Genomic DNA, 24,729 nt, shown 5'->3' with positions numbered 1-24,729 from the left:
TATATATATATATGTGTATATATATATATATATATATATATATGTATATATATATATATATATGTATATATATATATATATATGTGTATATATATATATGTGTGTATATATATATATATATATGTGTGTATATATATATATATATATATATGTGTATATATATATATGTGTATATATATATATATATATATATATATATATATATATATATATATATATATATATATATATATATATATATATATGTGTATATATATATATATATATATATATATATATATATATATATATATATATATATATATATATATATATATATATATATATATAAAATGTGCCACACACGTGTGTAGTGAGTGTGCGCGCGCGTTTTCTACCGCTTGTCTCTCTGAGGGTTTCGGGGGTGTCTGGAGCCTATCCCAGCTGCGTTTGGGCGGAAGGCCGGGGACACCATAGACAAGTCTCCATCTAATCGCAGGTGTGCATGCATATGTATGTGTAAATAACATGTATGTATGACAAGAGTGCTCTGTTTTTTTTTTAGGAACTTGGTTAGTTTCATATGCTCTGTTGTAATGTCTTAGGGAGTTCATTGTTCATCCTTAAAGGAATTCTGTTTTAATAATTTATACTGTTTCCTTTGGCCTACTGACAGATACTACATTGCCCTACACAGTGTACACCAGACCTAAATTGTTCAAGGGGCCACATTTCCAGAAAGCTAAAGACCAGGGGGTTAGACTTATCCTTTCACTCCTATTTTGAGAACCAGCATTCTACGTATTGGACATTTCGTTTTTGGTCTATTTCTTTTGTCAGAGTTACATATAAAAATAGCCCTCTTATGTGAAATCCCTTTAAGAGGTTAAAATGTTAATGCAATGATCTGCAACAGTGGTCCAAGGTTCCTCCTACAGGATCAATCTTGTGTTTTTATTATATATTTTTTTTGCTGCAAAAATGTAAGTCTCTTCCAATTTTTTAACTGAACTGGCCGCAAGTTTAATAGCCCTGGTTGCTTTTCTGTATCAACGTCAATGAGACAGACGAATAAAGTCGTCCAGACAGTGTTTTGCCTTCATAGAAACCATCTGAGCCATAACAGATTATCACGCAAATATGTCCTTTCTACAGAGCATCTCTGCAAACTCTCTCGACAGGAGACGCTTGTCATCAGCTTCCTTTTGTTTCAAGCCAACTTAAACAAAGGACATACTGTAGCTAGTTTTCGCAGGAAATGTGCCTTTTTTGTTGAGGAGCAAGCAGCTTGGCATGCAATGTCTTGGTTATTTTGGAAGCACCCTTGTCAACACATCAAGCACGCTACGCAGTGCGATCTAGATGATACGTTCAGTAAAAAAAAAGACCCCTTGTTTTGAAAAATAAGCCCAAATTTAAAGCAGAACCCATCTAGCGTTCGGGATGTTCCGATCGGGGTTTTATGCTGCCTATTCCGATACTGATCATTCATGAGTAACATCGGCCGATACCGATCATATGTATTAAATGTACATTTTTCAATGTATTTAGGCATAGGCATAGGCATAGGCAACTTTATTTGTATAGCGCTTTTCATACACAAGGCAGACTCAAAGTGCTTCACAGACAACAAAGTGAAATGAAAGAAAATAAAAGCAAAATTAAAATGCAGACAATAAAAATAAAAACAGTGCAGACGTTAAAAGTTAAAAGATTAAAAGATTTAGCTGAAAGCTAAGGTGAACATAAAAGTCTTCAGTCTAGTTTTAAAAGTAGTGAGAGTTGGGGAGAGTCTGACATCTTCAGGAAGTTTATTCCAGCTATGTGTTGCATAGTGACTGAATGATGATCTCCCTTGATTTGAGTTTACTCTTGGAACCGCTAACAGATTGGTCTCAGAAGATCTTAGTGATCTAGAGGGCGTATATAGTGGGAGCATATCAGTGATATACTTGGGCCCTAGACCATGTAGTGATTTATATGTGAGCAGGAGGATTTTGAAATCTATTCTCTGATGTACAGGGAGCCAATGTAAGGATTTAAGAATTGGTGTAATGTGCTCACATTTTTTGGTCTTTGTTAGAACTCTAGCAGCAGCGTTCTGAACAAGCTGTAGCTGCCTGACAGTTTTTTTGGGAAGACCTGCAAGGAGACCATTACAATAGTCTAGCCTACTGGTAATAAAGGCATGTACAAGTTTTTCTAAGTCTTGAGCTGACATGAGCCCTCTAAGTCTTTTTACATTTTTGAGGTGATAGTAGGCCGATTTTGTTACTGATTTGATGTGACTGTCGAAATGTAAATCAGAATCTAAAATAACCCCAAGATTTCTGGCTTTATTTGAGGTTTTCAGGGACAGTGATTGAAGGTGTTGGATGACTTTAAACCTTTCTTTTTTAGCACCAAAAACAATTATCTCAGTTTTATCTTCATTTAGTTGTAGGAAATTTTGGCACATCCAGTGTTTGACTTGCTCAATGCACTGGCACAGAAGATCTATGGGGCGATAGTCATTTGGTGATAGCGCTACATAGATTTGGGTGTCATCGGCATAGCAATGATGGTCAATGTTATTATTTTGCATGATTTGTCCTAGTGGGAGCATATAGATGTTAAATAAAGTCGGCCCCAAGATTGAACCTTGGGGGACTCCACACGTTACGTTGGAAACAAAATAGTTCCTATCTTGTAGATATGACTTGAACCAGCTTAAAACTGTGCCTGAGATCCCCACCCAGTTTTCCAACCTGTCCAAAAGTATTGAGTGGTCGACAGTGTCAAATGCAGCACTGAGGTCCAAAAGCATTAATACTGAAGTTTTGCCAGAGTCTGTGTTTAGACGGATGTCATTTATAACTTTAAGAAGGGCCGTCTCTGTGCTATGAAGAGGTCGAAATCCTGACTGGAAGTTGTTGTGGCAGCCAGTAGAAGCCAAGAAGTGATTTAGTTGTTGGAGGACAACTTTCTCAATTATTTTACTTATGAATGGTAGATTTGAAATTGGTCTGTAGTTGTTGATAACAGAGGCATCTAGGCTCTGCTTTTTTAGAAGAGGTTTAATGACTGCAGTTTTGAAAGCCTTCGGGAAATTGCCCGATTTAATAGAATTATTAACTATTTGCAAGATGTCTGTTGATAGGCAGTCAAAAACATTCTTAAAGAAGTTGGTAGGTAAAACATCAAGGCAGCAGGTGGATGACTTTAGAGCTGTCACCGTTTCCACTAGAGTTTTAGAGTCTATGGCATTAAAGCTTGCCATCATTGCTGTGTTACTTTTGCCTAAATGGGGTGGTGATCCAACTTTTTTACTTGAGATATTGATGGTGCGTCTGATGCCTTCAATTTTATCAGTATAAAAGAATGCAAAGTCATTGCATTTCTGCGTGGAATGGAGTTCGGCTGGTATTTGTGTTGGGGGTTTAGTCAGTCTGTCAACGATTGTGAATAGGGTTTTGGCCTTATTTGTGTTGCTGTTTATGATATTGGAGAAGAATGTTTCTCTAGCACTTTTTAAGACTAAATTGTAGGCCTGGAGGCTCTCTTTATAGATGTCATGGTGAATATGAAGTTTTGTATTCCGCCAGATTCGTTCAGCCTTCCTGCACTCTCTTCTCTGGGCTGTTACAGCAGCAGATTTTCTCCAGGGTGCCTTTTGCTTGCCAGAAATCGTTTTAACTGTAACAGGTGCAATGATATCTATGATATTCACAATTTTGGAATTAAAGTTGCTTACAAGATCATCAGCATGACATGGGTTTAGAGGTGGTAGTGAGGAGATGGCGTTTTTAAAGAGGACATTAGCATGTTCATTTATGTACCGCTTTTTGACATTCTTTGATTCTGTTTGTGTGTCCGGAATTACAGAAATATTAAAGAAAACACAGAAATGATCAGACAATGAAGGATCAATCACAAGAACATCAGAAACATTGAGACCTTTTGTGATAATCAGGTCCAGGGTGTGTCCCTTATAATGTGTAGCCTCTTTCACATGTTGAGACAGTTCAAATGTGTCTAAAATAGTAAAAAGTTCTTTTGCGCCCTTGTCATTTAAATCGTCAATATGAAAATTAAAATCACCAGTTATAACCAGGCAGTCAAAGTCAGTGGAGATGCTAGACAATAGTTCAGTAAAATCATCAAAAAAATTTGCAGAATATTTAGGTGGCCTGTAGATAATTAACAAGAGAATTTTGGGAGAGCATTTCAACACAGCACACAGGTATTCAAATGATGTAAACTCACCGAGTGACATCTGTTTCCCCTGAAACATGTTTTTAAATATAGCAGCAACCCCTCCACCTCTTTTCCCCGATCTACATATATCAATGAAGTTATAGTTGGGGGGTGCTGTCTCGATCAGAATGCTTGCACTGTTATTTTGTTCCAGCCATGTTTCAGTTAAAAACATAAAGTCAAGTTTAGAAGTGCTAATAAAATCATTGACTAAAAATGATTTGCTATTCAGAGACCTGACATTGAGCAGACCCATCCTGATGGTGTTATTGACAGGCTTCGATGTTGGCTTTGATTTGGAGATAATAGGAATGAGATTATTTAGGTTAGCAGGGTGGCTAAGTTTCCCAATGTTTACTCTCTTGGTAGTCACAACAGGGATGTAGAAGGTGCCATGATTTGATGTAGGCAACCTTGGGCCCAGCTGATAATTTATGAGTGCTATTGGTAGTGTAACAATATAAACATAATATGTGAACTAGTTACTTATTTTAATTCATTATATGCAATTATTTAATTAAAAAAAAGAGTACAAAATAAGTAAACAAAAACTACTACTCTTAAAATCATTTGTTTTTTGGCCATCTTCTGGGAATTTTTTTTTTTTAAACATTAACAAAAAAAACATGAAATTGTTTTGTGAAAATAAAAATATTCCAGTATCGTATACTGATTCTACCCTTGGTATAAACACTATCAATTTATGGATAAGCCGCCCTCTCCTTATGTGCCACAATGCTGACACACCAACAGTTGCTGTTATGTTATTCTCTCTCTACACTCTTATTGATTTACTTGTTAATTTCCTGTTAATAACTGCTTACTTTCTGCTGTAATGTGGTTACATCTTCACTTCTTAAACTTTACAAACCACTTATTTCTTGGCGTCGTTTCAAGCCAGTTGAGTGTTTAGTTTAGCTATTAGCATGCCTGCTCATAGCTTGCTTTCTGTGTTTAATCGGTTAGGCTACTAAGATAAGATACTAATAAATGCAGTTTATTTTTTTCTAAAATAGAGGTTATTGTTATCTTAAAGGAACGTCTCCACTCTGTGTATGGAAATACATGATTAGCTGCCAGCTTGTCAGCCTGGGGACTAAGAATAAATACAGTGTCCGTCAGAGGGGAATGTGATCGGTATTAAAAGACATTTTGCATTGGCCGATCACATACTTTTTCACGAATATCGGCCGATACTGATCGGCAGTATTCTGAAAATCACTTTTAAAAAGTAATTAATTATAGTTACTCGTTACTTTACCAAAAAAGTAATTTAATTACTAATAGAATTAATCATTAATAAATTTAATTATTTACTAAGTTGGTAGAGTGGCTGTGCCAGCAATCGGAGTGTTGCTGGTTACTGGGGTTCAATTCCCACCTTCTACCTTCCTAGTCACGTCCGTTGTGTCCTTGGGCAAGACACTTCACCCTTTGCCTCTGATGGCTGCTGGTAGCGCCTTGCATGGCAGCTCCCGCCATCAGTGTGTGAATGTGTGTGTGAATGGGTAAATGTGGAAATACTGTCAAAGCGCTTTGAGTACCTTGAAGGTAGAAAAGCGCTATACAAGTACAACCCATTTATCATTTATTTATTTATTTACTAGGGAAAGTATTTAATGTTACTTTAAAAAAATAAACTTCAAATCTCTGACATGCAGTTGAGATGTTTCATATTTCTTTTTTTTTTTTTTTTTCCATTTATTCGTTTCTTCAGGCAATGACATAAAAAAAAAGTACAAGGTAGACAACACGTAATAACATAAATTAATATAATGTAAAAGGTAATGTACAGTATGTAAGCATGATGGAGTTGTGTGTTAGCTTTAGCAGTTACCAGCGGCAGACTGCAGTTTGTTGACTCTGATGCCAGCTCTTTTGAAATGTTTCACCAGACTGTTAGCTCTGGCTAATAAATAGTTTGAATGTGTTTCGATGGCTGTCATCTTCTTGTCATTGATTTGTTGTTCATTATTCCCATTGTGTGCATATGCTTATGTTGTTGTCTGCTGTGTCACAGTGTGATGGTGCCTCTTCCTATTTGATCTCAAGTATATTTTAGTGCGGTGCTGCTTGATATTTCCAGACCTAAAAGTAATTCATTAGATTACTTGTTAATAGTAAAAACTAACCCCATTATTATTAGAGATGGGGGAAGTAATCGATTTTTAGTTGCATCGCAATTCGGACATGGAGGATTATCGAATTGATTAGTAAACATCAATAATAAATGTAAATAAAGTAATGCAGACAGTTCTAAAATTTGGCTGACTACAGCGAGCCACCTCACCGAGAGATCCGACCAGCTCCTTTACTATCTGGCACTTATGGTCCAGTTTTGCACACATTTTCATTAATTTAATACATTTTGTTATTAATTGTTTCTTATTTCAAATGATTTTTTTTTAAAGTTGCAAGTGATAAACACTTATTTAGTGAAACAAAAATAAATGTAATACTGCATCAATATACATAAACTAAAGAAGCATCAATAATCGATTTTTGATCGGATCGTAGCTCCTGAATCGTAATAGAATCGTGAGGTGCCCAAAGATTCCCACCTCTAGTTAGTATATAACGCCGCTGATCGATCAACACATCCCTAGTTTATATATCAGCACTCACATCTGGATTTGCACCAAAATGCAACGGACGGGGTTACTCTTTTGCCTGTGCGTTATAGGCACCACCTACTCACTCACGCAATTTTGTGAAAATTGGTTATGTGATGTTGTGTAGCAAACATTCCCCTTGGCTAATAATGGACTGTGAGGTTGTAGAGGGCAGTTTGAAACCCATCATCTAGGACGGCGTTGACCTCTCTGTGCTGTGTAGTGGAAAAACGGTCATGGTTTTCTGGCGATTCAGGCCTAGCCGGGGGCACCGTCAAGGTGCTCCAGCCTGTTAACAGTAATCAGTTGGGGCAGCTTGCTGTGACGCTAACACGCAGACAACAAGCTTTTGTGGGCTCGTTCAGGTCACGCCATCTCACATCCTGATTAGTTAAGTTAGTTTTTTTTTGTCTTTTTCTTTCAGTTTCAGGAACTTCAAGTGGACAGGGAGATGCTGCTGGCGTCCAATAGGAGCGTGGCCGACGAGAGCCTGACTCGACGGCCCCGCCTTAATAACGGCAAACTCCAGTTGGCGGAGAAATACAAGCAACTGTCCAAGCTGGCGTCCACTTGTTATGAAAAACACAGTCAACTTGGTGAGTTTAGAGAGGGGGGATGGAGGTTGTTTTAAGTCCGCGTCAGATGCCTGTGGAAATAGTATTCAACTAGATAGTTCTGGGGTCTCTTTTTTTTAGAAAGCTAAAAACCTGAGGTCTGACGTCTCTCTTCTATATATTGCCGCTAGTCAAAGATCCTATATAGGAGTGTTTTTATATTTTAAGGAACGATCGTAAAAAAATAATGATCCAAGATCTTATGCAAGACTATACAACTCATCTGTTTTTATGAGCCTACTGACAAAAATGGTAGTCAAAGGTCCTCTTTTTGCATTAGGTTTTTAAAGACCTAATGCAAAAAGCTACTCAAAGATCCTCAATATGACAGGAACACTTCTATTGTTGGTGACCTACTGCAAAGATCCTCTATATTGACAAATGTGATCTATTGCAAAAATCCTCTATATTGACATAAGTGATCCACTGCAGATATATTCTCCGTGTAGACCTACTGCAAATATCCTTACAAAGATCTTCTATATCATGGGTGTCCAAAATGTGACCCGGGAGCCATTCTTGGCCATCAGCAAGTTTTATTGGTCCGCAACATGTTCTAAAAAATGTTGATTTATTATTAATAAAATTTAACACTGACAATTATTTGTTTTGTCACTTATAACACACAAGCTAAGATAACAGTGTTTTTGTTTGTTTAAATAGCTTAGCATATGCTGAGAACATATGTAATACACAAAATGTATTAAATAATTATTTCATTTTTGATTATGTTTGCCCTCGGTCCAAAAAGTTTGGACACCCCTGCTCTATATAGACTAGGGAAGGGCCCAGGGCCCACTCCAATATTAACAATGAATTGGTGATCTTCATCTTGATTTTAATGATATTCAAAAATTGATATCCAACCTACTTACAGTTTAACAGGATGCAGGTCAAATTATATAAAACCATGTGTTAATCACATATACTATTAAGGCTTAGGTCAGGCTGATTACAAAAATGATTATTAATCAAATATATTGAAAAAGAAGGGACTCATGAAAACTGATTTAAAAAATACATTTTCATACAATTACGCAGTGCTAAAATAAATAGATTCTAACTAAATAATACTAAGTAATGAAAATATTGTTTCTTAAACGGTCAATACATTTTAAGTACAAATAAAAATCGAGCTCCACCACTTTAGTCGTTATTTTTGCGCTTAAGAAACTTCCCTATGACTTCAGCGCCAGACTTCACACTACACTGTCTTGTTCCAGTTAAGCACACCACACAAGGTCTGCGTTTTGTTCAGAAGCTAATAAAAATAATCGAATAAATGATCAAATTTAAAAGATGGTTTAACAAAAACAGACTATCTTTGAATTTCAGTAATACTAAGATAATGCTATTCGGTAACGGCAAAAGAGAAAGTCAAACAAAAATACAAATAGACATAATAGACATTGAAAGAGTAAAATAAACCACCTTTTGGGTGTAAAATTAGATTATAGTGAATCAATAAAGTTTAAAAGTCTAAAACCACAAGGATAGCGCAGTGATTACAAATACATTGGAGGCAGCCACCACAGTTGACATACTTGTTTTTTAGTCTGTAACAGAAAATATTGAAAATACATCAATTTGACAAAAAAAAAAAATCCTGACTGACTTGAACCATTTGATGCTGAAAAATAAAATTTAAAAACTCAATTATCCATCCATCCATCCATTTTCTAATTAAAATTGATCAGTGACATTAACACTTGAACCTACAAAACAAAAATTAATAAAACAATTTGTGCTGATATAAAAAAAAAAAAAATCCCAAATAAAGAAGTCCAGGATTAATGGCTACAATGAGCACATTTTGTCGTGCACATCTTTTTCGAAGCAGGGTTTGAAATATCCATCCATCCATCCATCCATTTTCTACCACTTGTCCCTTTCGGGGGTGCTGGAGCCTATCTATGATACTGATAAAGCATTGTAGCATTAAACAGTTTGTTTTGTTTTGTCACTTTTTTTGGGTGGCATTGTTGGGATATAAACAAAAAATATATTATTTCGACATTTAGGGCAGACAATAGATGTATGATGTATGCAAATGTGATGTAATAGCTAGGAATGTGTGATGTTGGATGTCAAAAAGTAAATTACAAAAAAATAAATTATAAACACAGTTTAAACAGTAACACAGTGTTTGGATATAGGAAAATACAACACTGTACTTTAATCAAGTGATTACCGTATTTCCTTGAATTGGCGCCGGGAATATAGTATTCGCCTGCCTAGAATTACAGCCGGGTCAAATTCGTTTCGCAAAATAATTAGCGCATGCTTGGCACTTCCGCCGGGTCAAATATGAGTCATTAAATGACTCCCGCCTCCTGGTGGTAGAGGGCGCTAGTGATCCTTCTTGCGACTACCAGTACTGCAGGAGACAGGTACTGCAGAAGAAGACAACAAGCAGCAAGCATGCAGCAATTGTTTGCTTGCACTTTTACCATGGAGGATTACATATCTAAAATAAAACCGTTTTCTAAACTGGACTTTCAATCGAAGCAGGAGGTAATAATTAAAGGAATATCTCCAGAGACTTTTAAAATTGAAGAAAGATGAGAAAGACTGCCTTTGATCAGAAGCAGCTGCACATGGACCCATTTACAAGTAAAGGTAAGATCATAATAACGTTTTTTTTTATTAAATGTGCTTTTCATGATAAGGTATGCGCCGGAGTGAGAAGAGGTTTTAAAATAATTAGAGCATGCTTGCTCATTCCGCATGGTTTTGGTAACCGCAGGAGTGAGAAGAGGTTTTAAATTAATTAGCGCCCCTGCGGCTATTCAAGGAAATACGGTATTTGGCATACCACAGTTTGGGAATCCTTGCTCTATAAGACAGCAGTAAGTTGTGTAACTGTGATAGAATGTCACAGGTTCAAATCCCAGTGCTGGACGGTTAAATGCGGTTGTGTTAGGGGTGATTATTCGATGACCCAAGTTTAATGTACCGAAACATTTCAAGTAACGTGCTAGAAAAGTATGCTAAAAATGTTGGAACGCGTCCTGTGATGTCAAAACTGTCAGGCGTGAATCTCTGAGTTCTATTTTGACTGGGAGCTAGAAGTCTTCAGACTGAGGAAAACTTTGACGTTGGCATTGACGAGAGTTCAGTCGCTCGGCAAAAGTCTCAGCATGACTGCAGTTTGGTCATGGGAACCAGAAGGGACGTGTCAAATAGCAGCGGGGAGCTTTGCCGCAGTGGTCGGGGAATTTATGGGGTGAAAGGGGGCCTGCATGGACTTTGTTGAAGCAAGACGAGGCAGCACTAGTTGATGCCCCCTCGCAGCTTCAGCCCTAAATTTTAAGCCTCACGGGTACGCCGGGAAAAAAAAAATCTTGTCAGTGTTGGAGCGGCGCCAAATATCAGAAGATTAAGTAAATCCTAACCGCCTTCACTTCCAGAGGAAGTTGAACAAGTGCTGCTTATTTATAACTGGGAGCGTTAGCTTTGATGGATCAGCACAAAGTTTTATTCTTTCCTCATGAAAATCATTTCTGCCTCAGCCTGAGCTCCGAGGCAGCTGTGGAAGTTTGGCGGATTTCTAAACTTCCTGTGTCAGCGTGCGTGTGTGTGTGTGTGCACGTGCGTGATACACACGCAATACCACCTCCACTGCAAGGCAGGGTGAGAGCGTTTTGGTGGAGGGGGGTGGTGTGTGGGAAAAGGGTGGTTGTCCTTCCTCTGCAACACAGCTGAGTCTCATTTGGGCATCAAGGTGTTTGGACAGAAGAGGCATGATTTTTTTTTTTTCCATAACATTTTTTAATGAAATTACAATTCAGGGACGCTGTAATATTCTTGTCAGGCCACTATTAGGCGATGACACTTAATTTGCATGTTTTTGTTATTTTCAGACATTTTCAATATCCCTTGTCGATGACAATTTTTTAGCACTTCATAAAGGTTGTGGTAGGCTAAGAAAAAAATCTCAGATTTTTTTTTTAATTTCACAAAATTTACAGTCTTTTCTGATTTTTTTCCCCTAATTTTTGAGGAAACCAATTTGTACAAATGACAGAGGTCATTCAAAACAGGTTTTGCTTTTATTTGATCAAAACTAAGTAGTTTGAAACGACACTGCATACACTGCATCTAAGGCTGCAGCTAACGATTATTTTTCTATCGATTAATCTATAGATAATTTTTTCCGATTAATCGGTTAATCTATAGATTATTTTCGATTAATCTATAGATTTTTTTCCTTTTACCGATTATTTTTTTATTCAAATTGAAGATGAAAAAATAAATGTAGGCCCGTTTTTTCAAAAGACATGGCTTTTATTTACAAAAAAAGAAGTATGGCCACTCAGTCAACATTGACAACAACATGACTAAATATTCTGTAACAATGTAAACATTTAAAACTTTTAACATTTAACAAAATTAAAAGTAGCTTATTTGCTTTTTAATGTGCAAATATAAAAGTCAACATCCAGTGCAAATCTTAATATTCTGCAATAGTATAAGCATTTCAAAAGTAAAAGTATTGCTTATTTTGCTTTAAAATGTGCAAAAATAAAGATAAACATCCAATACAAAAAAGTGCAAAACGAAATATTCTGTAACAACAGTGTAAACATTTCAACAAAAGTGAAAGTATTGCTTATTTGCTAAGATGTTCAAAAATAAAGAGAAACATCCAATACAAAAAAGTGCTAATCTAAATATTCTGGAGCACTGTAAACATTAAGTATTGCTTTTAAAATGTGCAAAATAAACATCCAGTCCAACACAGTACACAATAACCAATTCTACTCATTCCAGTGAGTGACTAACAGTTGTAATGAAGAAAGGTTAGCATGTGTACATGCTCTGGTTCTTTTCATGTTTACAATATTCCCAGCAGCTGAAAATAGGCGCTCAAAAGGGGTCGATGTGGCTGGAACTGAGAGGTAATTAGCCTTCACCTCAAGCCAGGACTGCGAGTGAGCTGAGCTGCAGTTGAAGTTTCTAGAAGGTCAACGGGCTCATAGTGATGTTACTAGTAGTTGTCTGGGAGGTGTTTATTATCATTTGGGGAGAGTCCGCTGCCTGATGCTCACCTGCTAAACACCTATCTGCTCGACGCTGAAGCGCTGACTACATGCACTCTGAATACGCACTGCTGATTGGCTGATAACGCTCTGAATACGCACTGCTGATTGGCTGATAATGCTGCGTGTGTACCAATCAGATGGTTGTGTGGGTGGGACAATGCTGCGTGCTGAGACAGAGGCAGAAGGAGCAAAGCAGCTTGTTAACACTTTAGCTTTAGCTTAAAAACTCGTTCGGTACACCCCCGTACCGAACCGAAAGCCCCGTACTTACAACGGTTCAATACAAAACACGTACCGTTACACCCCTAGCAGATACAAATGACACATTCATGTTTTTGTGTAATGATAACGTATGCTCGCCCGGACGATTGACTAGTTGATGGTTTTCTTTTCAAATGTTCGTTCATGGCCGTTGTGCTGCTATGATAGGCCATTTCCGCTCGACACAGTGTGCATACAACAACATTATTAGGCCGTTTGTTGAAATACTCCCACATTTTTGACCACTTTTGGCGTGCTTTTTCCCCCTCGCTCGCACCGCTCGCATCGTCTGCTTTGATCGTCTGCTTTGCGCTTCGCCATGACTGTAGTGTGACGTAAATATGCGACGCGTCGACGCACAAAAACGGCGTCGACGTATTTACGTAACCGATGACGTCGACTACGTCGACGCGTCGTTTCAGCCTTAACTGCATCTTACTCTTAACAAAATCAAAAATGGTATAATGTTTTTTTTAGACCAGATATACATTGTATTTGTAATGCAATAACTCCATAAGAGCTATCTCTGGGAGGCAACACTTCTGCTTGAATAAAATACTTCTGCGAACAAAAATGTTTTGCCAGTGTAAACGCTCCAAAGTGCTTCAAATGTGATCTTTTGGCATCAGACTCAGGCCACATCAGGAGGTAGTCCAAATCCGATTGGAATCTGATGTTTTCGAAGGTGACTTCAATTTAATAGCAATGCGCCCTTTTTCATCATCTTTGGGCGAGCTACGTCACTCGTGTCGCCGGGAAAGACTCAGTCGCCAGCCTAGAGTGGGTATTTCATCACAATATCCGGTTTCCATGAGCAAAGTCTATTTAAGACGACCAAATTTTCGGTGCATCACTTGTCAATAGTGCTCATAGGCTATATGTAATTTATGAATATATATTTTGATTCCGAAGAAATAGTGATTGTTGAAAGACCGGAGTTGACGATTTAGTGCATTTGCTTACATGTGAGTTGAAAAATAAAGCTTCCGTAGATCCTCGCTGATGTCTCTCTCCTCTACTTAACCATAAACAGATGACAAATCTCTCAAATATATTACACTAAATACATCCATTCATACATCATATTACTTTAATTTACTTTCATGTAAAAAAAAAACACTCTTTTTAAGGTGCTGCGACTTTTATTTGATTTTGTAGTAGTAGCAACTTCATCCCGGTCAACTTCCTTTGTTTTCACTTTATCAATGTGCGCGTGCAAGTGACGTTGGGGCCACATTGGGGCCTGTGCACGTTTACATTGGAGTCTGATAAAAAAATCACATTTTACTTGCAGTGTAAACAGTAAGCTGGTAAAAATCAGATCTTCAAAAAATCCGATTTGGGCCACTTTGGATCGCAGTGTAAACATAGGCCCCTTCTACACTAAGGTTATCCAGGGTAAATCCCACCTAACCTTATCCTTGTCCACACACACACACACACACACAGCGGTCACCCCCTCGGTCCGCCGGCACAACGCGACCTAGTACGCATGCGCGGAAAATGTGCACGTCATAGTCACCTCCAGTGTTGCTTTGTGTGCAAGTTCTTAAATTAAATTGAACTTATCTGAACAATATCCCTTGTTGTGGTATTTCAATTAACTGGAATCCAGTGTGCTGTGGGGCCCTATTGTAGTGAATCACACCTGAGACATCCTAAATTAATCAAATATTTAATGGACACGTGAAAGTAAACAATGTGATAAAGAACATTTTACATCAATCAATCTAGTGATATAGATATCTGGTCAGGACACACCTCACTCTTTTGCCTTCACCTTCATTGTCCAAATGTTTTTGGTGACTTTATATACTCTGGACCTAGACGTTGAGTCCACAACATACATGGCGGACAATAACTGAAAGTCTGCTTTGCCAATCCAAATGCATCAAAGTTTTCCGTAGTCTTCCCTCGTCGGCTAGGTAATACAAAGCACACGCTACCGCATTCTTGTTGTCTCTCTTTCGACAAATGGACAAAGTTTTTCGGTAAGAAGAATCACAGCTGACCTGGACATTCGTAAGTTCTCTTGCCGTCTGAGAAGTGTTGTATCCGAAATAGCTGCAATCGCTTTCTCTTAAGGTATTGATGTGTGATTTCCACAAGCGTCCGTACATGTAGAGGAAGGGGAAACACGGCATGTCTGGATGACTCGCCTCCATCTCTCGTGTTTACCTTCGCGTGGAAACAGGTTGTTATGAAGCTGGCTGTAGCACGTTCTTTCCGACGTCACTTCCTGTGTGGGGCGCGGTTTTTGTGGCGTCACTTCCTCTCCCAACTCGGTTTGTAAACGATCGATGATTCCATACAAAGCTAAGAGGTGGAGATTCAAGAAATACACGGCGCACTTACCCGTGTAAAAAATTATCCAAGGAGGGAGACCTTAAACGATGGTTTAGTGTGACTGACACGATAAAGCTAAATAATTATTCATTTAAGGAGTTTTCCGGCTTAATGTAGACCGGGCCATAGTCTAAAAGTGCACACTGTGTGAGTCAATGGCCTTAAGGGCAGTCCACCAAACATGTATGTGTTAAACAGACAACTCTTTTTACCCGTGCTAAAGCATCTATTTATTTAGCTGCCACTCCTCAGGCAGAAAAAAAAGCCTTTTGACGCACATGTCAAGACCTTTAAAGAACCCTGTCATCAGACACCACCGTGATCCTTCGGAATTGTGAGATTTCGGCAAACTCAAGTATCGTTTTTTGGGCCTGGAGCAAACCATCGTGAGGTTGTCAGATAAGGTGTCGTGTTGGTCCGGTGACGCATGTGTCCTTGGTGTCTGATGTCTCGCAGTCTCTGGTTCCGTGTTCCTTGCACAGCTGATGCACGCGGGTCCAGGCTTCAATCACCTTCATAAAGTAAATGCGGCTGGACATGTTCTTCTTTGATATAACAAGATGGCTGAGCCCATGTGAGCTGCCCTTGATTTTTTCTTCACAGCCGCTCTGCAAGGCTTGACAGCATCACGCTCGTCGCCTGGTTTAGCCTCCAAAGACTTTGGGAACGATTGATGTGTTGCAGTCTAGTGATGACAACGAGACTGCATTTATTTTCCTTTAATCTTCTTTAATTCCCGTGCCAATATCTTTCTTCTACAGCGGAGATGAGGAAATGATCTCATGCCAGAAACAGTTATAATGTGGAATTGACCGCATTAAGTCTGTAAAATATGGGAGTGACTGTAGTAATGTTGCAGCAGATTCCTAAAGACTCTAGCAGGTGTTTAGAGCTCTGGTCATGTAGAATATATTTGATTAGTATATTCTTCTGTAGGTCTTTAACCCTTTTATTATTCCAGGATTTGGGGCTAAAACACAAACAATTTAAGATTTAAAAGTGGTACCCAATGTAAAGTTGTCCATGAACCATTTACAGTAGAGGTGTGGCTAAGGATGGGTACCTTTCACATTCCAACCAATACGGTGCCAATTCCTGCTACATGGAGAAATTGATAGCTGTAATCAACAGTAACAATTATTGGTATTTTTAAGTGTGTTCTTGTGGTGATAAATGCTAGTTTATTAGGAAGATGATATTTTTATTTAACATTTAACAGTAAGCTAATCAGTCAATCACATTTTATTAATACGACCCTTTATCACAAATGTCTTGAACGACTTCACAAACTCACGAAATCCCCTGATCTAAAACCACATCTGGGCCAGGAAAACCTAAAAAAAAAAAAAAAGATAATTACGTCTTCTTTTTTTAACACTACTAAGTCTAATTTGCAGTATCCATTTATTTCAGTTAGTTGTAGGTGTGTTGCTGTAGTCAGGAAGTAGTATTTGACATTAAGTTATAGGGCTGTGAAACTTTGGACACCACACGATTTAAATTGATTCGATTTTGGGGGTAACGATTTGATGCAGGGTCTATTCTCGATTCAAAAATCAATACTTTTTTAATAAAATTGGGTGCTAGTTCTGTGACTAACTACATTCCTCCATAAAATAGATAAACAGCTTTGATACATTTCTATAATACTTAGAAGAAAATTGGTTTTGTTTAATAAAATTTTACACAAACATTTGATAAAATCTAATGCAAATGAGGCATCAAGAGAAGTATCCAACATTTATCTTTTGGAAAGTAAATCTGCACAGGAATTATGGGCATCTACATCAACAATATGATTTGCCAGGACAGATTTTAAAAATCGATTTTTGATTTTTGTTGAACCGATTAATGATCGTTACAATCGCGATTAATCCGAAAATCAATTTGTTTGATACCCCTATTAAGTTAAATGCCAGTCTTGTCTTTTGTTGTGGTCTACAAATTTTGTTTGTACTCAAGCATGTGAAATTTCCGCGAAAACGCAGAAATCTGTGTTTTGAAATATTCACTTCGCGTCAAAATATCACTTGGGCGTTTTTTTTAATAAAATACCAATAATAATGCAATTTATAAAAAACGTGTTAAACTCTCTCTCCTCAGCCGCAAGTATACTCGCTTGTTCCTCTTGCCTAAACAGCACACTGAGTTACAGGACAAGCTAATATGATTGTTGTAAGCTTGTTTCAGTGCTCCAAAAATAAACAGAAGAAAAAATGTCATACCATGGTCGAGAGCACCAAAACAAGCTCGCTAGTTTGCTAACCATCTAGCTAGCTTACTTGTTGTTTCCGAGACACAACGTTGACGGCTACCCACTTTGCATTTTTTGCTCATTTAGGTATTTTTGCTTGTAATGAGCAAATAAAAATCTGCCAAAGGAACAAGTCAAAATTGTCTCTGCAAAATTTTTTGAAATAGGAAATTAGCAATTAAAGCTTATTATTAACTATACTTACTAGTATTGTGGAGTTTTGTGTCTTATAACAAACTTGTGATGCCCAAAAGTAGTATTATTTCCTCAGAAGATGTATTACCTTAAAAGAAGTTCTTCTGTCTCACTGAAAAATGACTATTCAGGGGATATTAACTTTTATTAAGTGTGTTTAGATATTTCGACTAGAAATTATGGATAAATAATTGGTGAGATTTTGAGTTTTTCCAGTGCAGCATGGTGTGGCTCATGCATTCAGGCTAATTGAAGTTAAAATCCATATGTGTAGAATATGCGCATCTGATTAAAATGATGTAAGTGTGCAGCAGCGCGCGTGTGTATTTTCTTTTGTATTGACTTTTTACATAAGGCCATTTTTGTTTGCATTTTATCTGCTGTTGAAATACGGTCATCCAACATTGTTGTTTTTTTTACCAAGCCCTCAGTTCTGATTGTTTCCTGGAATGCTGTAAATCAGTCCAATCTTAAAAATAAATAAATAAAATAAAAAACTTTTCAAGCAGCGTAAAAGAATCCTAGCCACGCAAACGGGGGCAGCATTAAAAAAATATCTAAAATTGATATGATCATCAATCGACACTCCTCCCGACCGTGAATATTTGTCACAGTTCACATCTTATACAAACATGAATCCTGAGCACATGTGAAGACGAAATTGTCATTTCCTAGCAGTCATAAAAAAAATCTCCCTGCAGGCCTATTAATCTTTCATTCCGTTATGTCAGACGCTTGCCTTTTACCAGAGAAGTAGCACTTTGAAAAAAAAGTGATCTTAGGGAAAGTCAAAATAATTGATGGCATTGTAACAGCAGGAAACACAATTCTTCCATTCCTCCACAAAGATGTCAACTTTGGCAGGCCGGGAGGGGTGGTGGGAAGCATTAGAACATTCCAGCTAGCTATCTGCAGCTGATTATACACAATTAGGTCATCATATATAAATATCACAGATGGGGCCTCGCAGAACACGACGCGTGGGCACTGGAGGCGGTAAAAAAGCGGCCAGCGAATCAGGGGTGACCTTAGACCCCGCATCGCTGCCGTCTTTCGTTTCGTTGCGTCACCAACGATGCATTTTAGCGAAGCCACCTGCTGAGGCCGAAACAAGTGTGAATTAACTCCGTGTGACAATCTGCTTTTTCTTAGACAGAAATAACGTTTGCAAAATCCCGTCATGCTGCTCCTTTTTTTTTCATAACCCTCCAATCCACACACACACATTTGTTTTTTAACTGGGCTGCATGCTGTCAATCAAGCGCCATTCTGTTTTTTATATATTTCCCTAAGAATACAACCAAATCCAATTTAGGAATGACCTGTGAGTTCAGTTAGACCAGGGGTGTCAAAACTCATTTTAGATCGGGGGCCACATGGAGAAAAATCTACTCCCAAGTGGTAAAATCACGGCACGATAGCTTAAAAATAAAGACAACTTCAGATTGTTTTCTTTGTTTAAAAATAGAACAAGCACATTTCGGAAAATTTACAAATCATAATGTTGTTGGGGTTTTTTACACTTACATGTTGCGGTTAATTATATTTTATCTTTATTTGTCGTTATTTATACTTTCTGAATAAATTATGTGATAATATTCACCAGTCAACTCAATGGTGTTAATTTTCAATCTATCAAGATAAAAAATAATATCAAAATCAAATTACAGGATGTTATTTATGTAGTTTGATCATTTTCCTCGACTGGTGCACTAACATCATGTTTTTTGATTTTTTTACATAATCTACAAAGATACAAAGAATTGCTACTGTGACATCTAGTGGACACATTTAGAACAGTTTCTTTCATTCAAAAATTTCGGCTCATTTTTAAACTTGGCAAACTCATTCCGCAGGCCGGGAAAAACCTGTTCGCCGTACGTTTGACAACCCTGAGTTAGACCGACTAACATTTGTACAATTTTTTTTTTTCTTCCGATAATTCAGCAGATTGCTCCCGTCATGTTGCGTGTAAACATATGGTATTTTAATTTATGACTGTCATGAAGCTTATTCTAAGGCAGGGGTGTCAAACTCAAACACAGAGTGGGCCAAAATTTAAAACTGAACAAAGCTGCGGGGCAAGGTTGAACAAATTAACCTTTTAATAGGGACCCAAAAAAGTTTTGCATTGAATATTGAACAAGCGAGGCTTATATAACTTTATAGTGACATGCATAATCGAGTTTCAAATAATAATAATAATAATAAAAAAATATCAATGGCATATCAAATACAATTTAAATAAAAATGTAATGCCTCTTTTCTATTTGTAGCCTTCTGAGGTAAATATCAACATTAACTTTTTCCACAGGCTAATAAATTAGAAAATAAAATAACCATTCAGGACTTTAAACTGCTCAGTTTGCAACACACTGATCTAATCTGATGTGCCCAAGCCAGATAGATACCTGCCATCTTTTCTTGGATGCTAGTTCATTAATGCTTTGCAGGCTTTGAGCTGAAGCAACCTTCATTATCGAACGAAGTTGTTCATCAGTCATTGTACCTCGTAGTCCACCCGGACCACAGTCTTGGGGGCGTGCTTTAAAGGCACTGCGTTTATCGTCCTCCACGAGCTGTTGTCACGTCTGCTTTTCATCCATTCCAACAACGTGCCGGCCCAGTCAAAATGTGCGACTTCAGCACGCACACACACACGTAAATGCAAAGCATACTTGGCCAACAACGATACAGGTTACACTGACGGTGCCTGTATAAACAACTTTAACACAGTTACAAATATGCGCCACACTGTGAATCCACACCAAACAAGAATGACAAACACATTTCGGGAGAACATCTGCACCGTAACACAACATAAACACAACAAAACAAATACCCAGAATCCCATGCAGCCCTAACTCTTCCGGGCTGCAATATATACCACCCCCCCCCCCGCCCTCCCCCTGCGTCGGTTGAGGTGGGCGGGGTTGGTGGTAGCGGGGGTGTATAGTGCAGCCCGGAAGAGCTGCACTATGAAAATTGAGAGTCTCCCGGAAGGGTTGGCAAGTATGAGAATTAGCGGTGAATGCGGTGTTACCGCGGCACCGCCGCTGAATATAACCAGTGGGCCAGCTCTAGTGTTAATTTGATATAGCCTCAAGGGCCAAGTGAAATTACACGTCCAGAGTTTGACACCAATGTTCTAAGGAGTTATGACTTTTTTCCTACATTTAAAACTTCTTGTCTACATAACATGTAATGGTGGTTCTTTGGTAAACATCTTGCATAGATGATGTTTTACAGAACATCTTCAAGCCGCTTTCTGACAGTCTCTTCAGGATGCAGGGTTTGGTGGGCGGTCTTATTTACGTGGCTCCACTTCAACGTCATCCATGTTGTCGTTTTTAGCACTTGCATATCGAGTCTACTGACAGATATAATTGCAAACTAAACGCTACTTTGTATTAGAAATGGCTACAGCGGAGGATGCATGTGCATGTATGAGCCAGTCTGCCCCACAACACAGGAGAGAGAACTTTTTGACTACAATCACAGACTACAATGGCGGACTCACGCAAAGCTCTTTGGGTAAACCTCTACCATATATGGAGATATTCGGTGACGTCACACTTGGGGAAAAACATCAACAAATGGGGCAAATTCCAAACAGCTCGTTTGGAGGATGTATAAAGGAAGGCAAGATTGTTGTATAAATATCTCCGCCATGCCTCCATTGTTTGATTTCTAATTCTCCGCAGGTCCCAAACACACAAAAACAGGTACAAATTGGTTTTGCATAGTATGTCCACTTTAAGGTGTCAAATACTTAGTTATCTGATTTAGCTGCCCAGAGAGGGAAACTTTTCGCAAAAATATAGTCACTTTCTTTTCACCCGTCTTCGGAAGTCAAGATTTTGGGTGTGATTTTTGACTCTGAACTTGGTTTTATTCCACACAATAAATGCTCCACTAAAATAAAGTTTTATCATATTAAAAATATAGCCACAGTCTGCCCCATTCTCTCTCAGGCCAACATGGAGACGCTAATGCATGCTTTTCTTACCAGCCGTATTGATTACTCTAATGCCCTGCTTTCTGGTCTTCCTAAAAATAAAAAATAAAAATAAAGTACAAAACCACTACAATTACTCAAGCTCAGCTGCTTGTGTGCTGACTGGGACTAGAAAGCGGGCCCATATTACACCAGTTTGAAAAATCACTGCATTGGCTCCCCGTGTGTTCCAGAATCGATTTTAAGATTCTTTTACTGTTTTTTTTTTTTTAATGCCTTAATGGTCTTGGGCTCTCTGGCTGCAGCCTCCAAAATATTCCAAACGTCTGGACCCATACCCACAGGGAGGAATTATTCCATTATTACGCCCCCTATTTGTGAAACAGCCGGCTAGAGGTCGTCAGGGCTGCAGAGAATGTTATGATTTTTAAAAAACAAGCCCAAGACCCACCTTTTTAACTTGGCGTTTAATTATTCTTCTTCGTCATCTTATTTTCTATAATTTTTTTTATTCTGTGTTTATCTAGTACTTATTAGCATGTATTTATCACATGCCAATTTAATTAATTAGTATTTACTTTTTAACTACATATTTATGCAATATTGATGCATTTTACTAATTACATTGTATCATAATATATTGTATTCATTTATTTTATCCTCTTAATATACTTTCGTTGTATTGAGTTATTTCCAGTGTTTCCTCAGCGGGAGCCGTCTGCACTAGAGGCTCTGATGTGTCACAGCCGCCGTGGCTCTGGTTCATTGGTTCCCAGTTCCCTCGTTGTGTGCCCTGGATCAGGGTCACTGCGGTTGTGGCCCCTCATCATGCAGCTGCATAAGATAGTGTCACCTCGTTCTTCATTGCTCAGCCACCTATGTTTTAAAATACTTTTATTAAGTGTGCATGTGTGTGGTAGAGGGAAAAGGGTGTTTAGGGTGGGGGGTGTTTGACTGTTTTACCCTGGGGTTATATAATGAGGATGGGAGGCACTGGTTTTTAAATGTAAAGCACCATGTGTTACATTTTATATGTATGAAAAGTGCTATGCAAATTAAGTTTAATTGATTGAAATATTTTAGCTACACATTGTCTATTCCGAAGTAAGCCCCAGCCTCCTCAGCTGCTTCACTCAAGCCTCAGAAATGGCCCCAAGCATCACTGAGCTTCGAACACTTGCACTTATGAAGATGAGGATTTCCCTAGCAATGCTCATTATTGCTCTTGACCGACTGGCAGATGCATTTGCTGGAGTGAGACCAACTCTGTAACATTTACCTGTGACAAGTATTATAAATCTTTAGTTGAATCGCCCTGCAGCAGAGCACAATGTGTACAATCGGACTGTGTTTTATTGTTATGCTGGGTGTGGTCGTTCGGCTGTAACCATCAGTACCACACACTTGGTGACTCAGAACAGACATGTCTTTCATGACCATTTCCTCTTGAGAACTAAGAGAGTGTGGTAACTGGAGCATAGACTGCACATTGTTATATTTGACATGACCTTACAGTATGTGACTCTGAAGTTAACTATTCAAGATGTTGATAAAGTCTTTCCTCATGCTTCCACCAGCCTTCTGAAGGAACGTTTTTGGCAAAGTTTTTTGGGGATTTTTGTGAAGTGGGAGCATGGTGCAGCAACAGGGAAACAAGCGGTGTGGGAATAGCGGGGCGACCTGACACCATGTGTGCAGCAGAAGGGTACAACGTCGTATCCCAGCAGGGCCCACAGCACATTAGTCTCATGTAAGACCGCTGCCCCTCTTGATCTTAATTTGCTTGCAGTTTTACTTTACCAAGTGGCTAATAGGGGCTTACATTAAAACACAACCATTATAACATTCACGGTGGTCAAAGATCCTCTATATAACGGAGCACTCTGTTTGAAGAACCTGCTGAACAAAATAGCCCGCTAAATTGGCCTCACTTTCCACCTGTTTGTGTTGTAGCTATATTTGAAACCTCGATTTACTAACCCCTCTATTTGCGAACTTTTTTGATTTACAAACTTTTAGATAGAGCCAAATATGCCTCTGTGTGCAAACCGTGACTGTGTATGAACGCTTCATTCATTCATTCATTTTGTGTCACGCCTGCAAGGCGGAGCATTTTCGGGAAGGTGTCATTTGCTGCGCGGTACAATACGAGTCACTTCTCAGAGCTTTTGTCTAGTTTTGTCCATTTTGCTAACTCAATATGAGTCCCAAATAGACAACAGACCTGCGTGGAAAAGAGGGAATCGCTGTGGACTAAAAAAATAAATAAAATAAAATACCTTAATGGCACTGACAAGTACGGGATATCAACGAAGCAGGCTTTGTACCAGAGCAAGTTTTAATTGATGATAATGAGACTGGACTTTTTTGGGAAAAGATGCCAAAGCAAACTTGTGTCACAACGGAGTACACTACCTCTCCTTCAGCGGCACCTCTCCCAAGAACGCACACACAGCCATCCACCTTACCCCTCCCCTTTCTCCCTCTGTCTGCTCCTTTTTCGTCAGCTCCTCCTTTGCCGATGTTAATGTAAGTGAATTTTACTTTTAAATGTTTATTATTGTGCCAAATATGGTTGTTAAAGTTAAAAGTTTTTTGGGATTTTTTTATTTATCATTTGTGAAGGCACCAAAGGGACTTGTGTGTGCGCCTGTGCTAGCAGAGCAACGCATACAGAACACAGCAGCTCGTTGTTGTTTTGGCTTGTTGATAAAGGGATAGTTGGTCCATCACCCCCTCAAGTTTGTTTGATATACAGTACTCTATGTTGTGTTCAAAGTGTACAAACCCATTTATCATATTTACATTGTTTCTGGTGGAGAAATTTGCTTCATTATACAAACTTTTTGATTTTTGAACCTGGTTCAAGAACCAATTAAGTTGTAAATATGAGGTTCCACTGTATAGGAGTTGTTGATATCCACAACAAATTGTAGATATTTGCCATTGTGTTTCTATGTGAGCCCCTTTAGGCAGCTAACCAATTGGGCCTGAGGGGCGTTGTGCCCACTGACTGTGTAAGATAAATTTAGCTTTGCTTTAAGCTTTAACAGCCACAGTGGAATGGCGCCTACCTGCTCACTTAACACTGCCTCTGTATTTCACACAAGGTGGGTTTTTTTTCACAATTTCCCGTATGATGCTCCGTGGCTTGATATAATCTCCGTGACAGAACGTGTTACTCTATCAGGATCGTAAACACTAAGTGTGACTCAATGACGCACGGCCC

The 24,729-nt window shown here is 38.4% G+C and overlaps 1 protein-coding gene across 1 annotated transcript in view; it reads left to right on the top strand.

Annotated features, from left to right (window-relative positions):
- The window catches only part of vps37d (VPS37D subunit of ESCRT-I), a 61,303-nt gene that overhangs the window by 17,365 nt on the left and 19,209 nt on the right, over window positions 1-24,729 (top strand). Inside the window, exon 2 of the mRNA XM_062048998.1 lies at window positions 7,252-7,423. Within this exon, the coding sequence (XP_061904982.1) occupies window positions 7,252-7,423 (172 nt within the window). The remainder of the gene's footprint in view (window positions 1-7,251; window positions 7,424-24,729) is intronic.

This window comes from Entelurus aequoreus, linkage group LG05 (assembly GCF_033978785.1).
Source record: "Entelurus aequoreus isolate RoL-2023_Sb linkage group LG05, RoL_Eaeq_v1.1, whole genome shotgun sequence".
Taxonomy (NCBI): Eukaryota; Metazoa; Chordata; class Actinopteri; order Syngnathiformes; family Syngnathidae; genus Entelurus; species Entelurus aequoreus.
Note: the sequence above shows the minus strand (reverse complement) of the source record. Positions and strands in the feature narration are given on the sequence as shown.